At 44.3% G+C, this 5,000-nt stretch overlaps 1 protein-coding gene across 1 annotated transcript in view; it reads left to right on the top strand.

Annotated features, from left to right (window-relative positions):
• Positions 1 to 5,000, top strand: part of abcb6b (ATP binding cassette subfamily B member 6 (LAN blood group) b) — a gene marked incomplete at both ends in the record, with an annotated part of 83,034 nt that overhangs the window by 34,590 nt on the left and 43,444 nt on the right. The window contains one exon of the mRNA XM_080839772.1: positions 3,807 to 3,892. Coding sequence (XP_080695898.1) covers positions 3,807 to 3,892 — 86 coding nt within the window. The remainder of the gene's footprint in view (positions 1 to 3,806; positions 3,893 to 5,000) is intronic.

Raw genomic sequence — 5,000 nt, 5'->3', positions numbered from 1 at the left:
AATAATAATTCATTTTATTTTTAACGCACTTTTCATTCCAAGGAATCTCAGAGTTAGCCTGGTGACACCAGCCTACGTATTTCCGCCTGAATTGATTTCAAGCTCATCGTCTGGCCTAACCCCGTTGACGATCGTCTCCAGGACTCAAAATTTTGTAGGACCAATCAGCGAACAGTTCAGAGCTGTGACGCAAAACTCGCCTTGGAGGAAAAGACACGAAAAGCCATCGGAAAAGTTGTCTCAACTCTCGAGAACATCAGAAAATTAAAAGGAGAACAAGAGTATTTTCTTGTAAGTTTTATGATTGGAAAGGACGTTGTAGCTCTTCTCCCAACTGGCTTTGGGAAGAGTTCAATCTACCGAATGCTTACTAAACGTTGCTGATTGGTTAAGGGAACTCCAATGATTTTAAACCTCAAGATAAGCACCCGCCCATCTCGGAAACCAAAATGCATTGGGTTGGCCCAGACTGAAAGACGGAATGAAATGGAGTCACAGGCTGGTAATGGCCAGGCTATCTCAGAGTGCCTACATATTAGAAATTGACTATAATAATACAATAAAATTAAAAACAAATTTAAATATATACATAAGCATAACAGAAAAGATTTAACACAAGGCCAGAAATGCCTTCCTGAATAAAAAAGTTTTAAGTCCAGCTTTAAAGGAATCCAGTGTCTGTGTTGCCCTTAGGTGGTCAGGGAGGCTGTTTCATAAATGTGGCGCTGCCGAGCAAAAGGCCCGGTCGCCCATGGTGCGGAGCTTGGTTTTGGGGACGCGGAGGAGCGATCTGTTTGAAGACCTGAGGGTGCAGGTGGAGGTTTGGGGAGTAATTAATTCTTGTAGGTAGGGAGGTGCATGTCCATTAATGCACGTATGGGTGATTATAAGGACTTTGTAGTCTATCCGGAAAGAGACAGGGAGCCAGTGTAGTGAGTGTAATATTGGTGTTATGTGCTCATATTTCCGGACCTTCATCAGAATCCTGGCAGCGCTGTTGTGTTTTGGATGTATTGCAGCTTCTGGATGTTCTTGCCAGTGATCCCATAGAAAAGTGAATTACAATAGTCCAGTCTTGAGGAGATAAAGGCGTGGACAAGCTTCTCTGCATCTGATAGGGTTAAAGTGGGACGGAGTTTGGAGATGTTTCTTAGATGATAAAAAGAGGTTTTGCACAGGTGTTTTATATGATCATTAAAGTTCAGGTGAGAGTCAAACCTAACTCCGAGATTAGTGACTGTGGAGGAGAGGGGGATGACCTGGCTGTCGAAGGTGAGATGAGTCAAGGAGGATGACTGAACCTGGTGTGGAGTACCAACAAGAATGGCTTCAGTTTTGCTACTATTAAGCTGGAGAAAGTTGTTGCTCATCCATGCCTTTATCTCCCCAAGACAGGCGTTGAGAGATGACATGGCTGCAGTGGGGCTTGGGGCAGTTTTGATATGAAGCTGTGTGTCATCAGCATAACAGTGGAAAGACATCCCATGTCTGCTGATGACGCGTCCGAGGGGGAGCATGTACATAATGAAAAGGATGGGGCCGAGGACTAACCCTTGCGGAACACCACAGGAGACAGGGAGCTGTCTGGACTTGCAACTTCCCAGTGAGACATATTCAGTTCTGCCAGAAAAGTAGGACTTAAACCACTTGAGTGCAGAGTGTCCAATGGTGCTGTGGAGACGCTCTACACAACGTGCTGATGTCTCTCAAGCTGATGGCAGCTCAAGCTAAAAAATACCAATCACATTGGTTGGTTGGTCGAGCTAAGTAGGCCTATGAACTATAGCTTAACATGCCTTTAATAATGACCCATAGCCTGTCGATGACGGTTTGTGTGTGTGTGTGTGTGTGTGTGTGTGTGTGTGTGTGTGTGTGTGTGTGTGTGTGTGTGTGTGTGTGTGTTAACTGCAGTTACTGGAATAAGGGAAGTGAAAGGGGTTGTTGTGGAATTAGAACCCAAACAGTTCTCGGGCAATGTGCTACGGCATTTAATTCAAATTTGATGCTGTAGTTAATAGTTTAAAAACCAAAATGACAATTTACAAATAGTTCGAAAAATCCCTGCAAATAGGGCACTCTTCAGGTCAGATGGACAGGCATTTGGGGACCACCTGGGCGTGTGTGTGTGTGTGTGTGTGTGTGTGTGTGTGTGTGTGTGTGTGTGTGTGTGTGTGTGTGTGTGTGTGTGTGTGTGTGTGTGTGTGTGTGTGTGTGTGTGTGTGTGCGCGCGCGCGCGCACGAGAGAGAAAGAGAGAGTGCGGGTGCACAGCATAATGCAGCAGCTCGAAGCAACACCTCAAAGATGGTGCAGAGGAGAGGGAGGGGGGTGAAAGAAAAATGGAAAGGGAAAGATGGGGAGATGATTAAATTAAGGAATGGGTGATGGAGCAAGACTGGCACAGTGACCGTACACAGTGAACGTACACAGTGACCATACACAGTGACCGTACCCCCAGACACACACACTCACACTCACACACACACACACACACACATCCCCTTCTAGCTGCTGGATTCATGGGTGACGTGTGCCTGGAGCTATAGCCCCCCTAAACGAGCCCCATTGTAATTTGGCCATACTCGTCTCAATCGGATTTATAAAAATAACTGTAATTATACCTAAAATCATTATTAAATTAGTATAATTAAATTATAAAAATACCTATAATTATGAAAAAATATATAATGAAATTATTATAATTAAATTATTATAATTAAATTATAAAAATACCTATAATTATGAAAAAATATATAATGAAATTATTATAATTAAATTATTATAATTAAATCATAAAAATACCTATAACAACCCGTTAAACATGCTGTGACCCCTCTCAATACAGTCTGATGAAAGAGGGGGAGAATAAGATAGCTGGAGGGAGAGAGAGAAAGATAAAGAAAAAGAGAGATGGAGAGCAAGAGAGAGACAGATGGAGAGGAAGATAGAGAAAGAAATAAAGATGGAGAGCGAGAGAGGGAGAAGGAAGAAATGGAGAGATGTATTAAAATGAAGAGAATGGAAAGGGGATTGTGAGTGGATGAAAGAAAATGTAGAAGGAAGGTGTCATTTCAAGATTACTGCTTATAGTGTTTCCAGTCCCAGAGAGAGAGAGAGAGATGATGAGGATATGAAAGAGAGAGAATGAGAGAGAAAGAGAGTGGGAGATGATAAGAAAGAGATGATGAACAAGAGACAGCGGGAGATGGTGATGAGAGAGAATGAGGGGATGAGAAAGAATGAGAGGGTTGAGGTGATGGAGAGAGTGTAGTAGGCCAACCTTCCAGCGACTGCACGGTTGCTGTGGTTTATATTCGCAGCAGGTTCGTCCCTTTAGGTGCTTCAGCGGGGCTTGGCTTTAGTCCAGCATACCCCATTCTGCACACACACACACAAACCCATACACACACACACACACACACACACACACACACACACACACACTTGGCTTTAGTCCTGCAGATCCCATTCTGCACTCACAGAGAATGAGGGGATGACTGAATGACTGATGGAAAGTCTCTTAAAGAGAGGTAACATTGGCTTTGGTTGGTGAATGTTGCAGAGAGTGTGTGTGTGTCTGTGCGTGTGTGTCTGTGCGTGTGTGTCTGTGCATGTGTGCCTTTGTGTGTGTGTGTGTGTGTGTGCACCTCTCATTAGGTTTTTATCAACACTTTGCTTTACTGTGACTTTCCTTTTTCTTTCTCTCTCTCTGTCTCTCTTTCTATATATCTCTCTCTACCTCTGTGTGTGTGTGTGTGTGTGTGTGTGTGTGTGTGTGTGTGTGTGTGTGTGTGTGTGACATCTCTAGGTTAAGGATGCAGTGAATGCTGGCGATCTGCAGTTTCACGAGGGGAAAGTGGAATTCCAGGATGTTTGCTTCAGCTACGTTGAAGGGTACACATCCCTGACATGGTTCCATACACACACACACAAACTCACCCAGACATGGTTCCATACACACACACACACACACACACACACACACACACACACACACACACACTCACTCACCCAGACATGGTTCCACACACACACACACACACACACACACACACACACACAAACTCACTCAGACATGGTTCCACACACACACACACACACACACACACACACACACAAACTCACTCAGACATGGTTCCACACACACACACACACACACACACACTTACCCAGTCATGGTTCCGAGCTATAGAATACACTAACACACACACACACACACACACACTCATTTAGAGACCAATACATGTATTCGTTTAGCACACGCCTCTAGTCAAACTGATTTCCAGTTCCAGTGCAGATATACATTTTCATCAGTATGGCTACTCTCTGTGTTTGGAGCTTACAGTCACACTCACACACTCAGTCAGTCAGTCAGTCAGTCAGTCAGTCAGTCAGTCAGTCACTCAGTCACTCAGTCACTCAGTCACTCAGTCACTCAGTCAGTCAGTCAGTCAGTCAGTCAGTCAGTCAGTCAGTCAGTCAGTCACTCAGTCACTCAGTCACTCAGTCACTCAGTCACTCACTCACGCACGCACGCACGCACGCACGCACGCACGCACGCACGCACGCAAGCATGTCCTCTGGTATATAAGGTGTGTGTGTGTGTGTGTGTGTGTGTGTGTGTGTGTGTGTGTGTGTGTGTGTGTGAAAGAGAGGGATAGAGAGAGAGACATGCAGGGATATCAATCTGTAGTCAAAGGAAGGAAGATGCACCTTTAATGCTATAAAACCTATAATTTGGGCTTCTGACAAGAGATCTCTCCGTTTTATCTCTGACCATTTAGTTTTTCATGTTAAATAAAGGCGTATTCATTACCATCATCATCATCATTATTATATTAATTATAAGGCTGCTTGTTTCAGAATAAAGGTGTGACGGTCTGCCAGGCAGTCTGCCTGTGACTTACCCACATCTGTGTGTGTGTGTGTGTGTGTGTGAGTGTGTGTGTGTGTGTGTGTGTGTGTGTGTGTGTGTGTTTGTGTGTGTGTGTGTGTGTGTGTG

The sequence above is a fragment of the Sprattus sprattus genome (genome assembly GCF_963457725.1).
Source record: "Sprattus sprattus genome assembly, chromosome: 5".
Lineage (NCBI taxonomy): Eukaryota > Metazoa > Chordata > Actinopteri > Clupeiformes > Clupeidae > Sprattus > Sprattus sprattus.
This window is presented reverse-complemented; position numbering and strand designations above follow the sequence as displayed.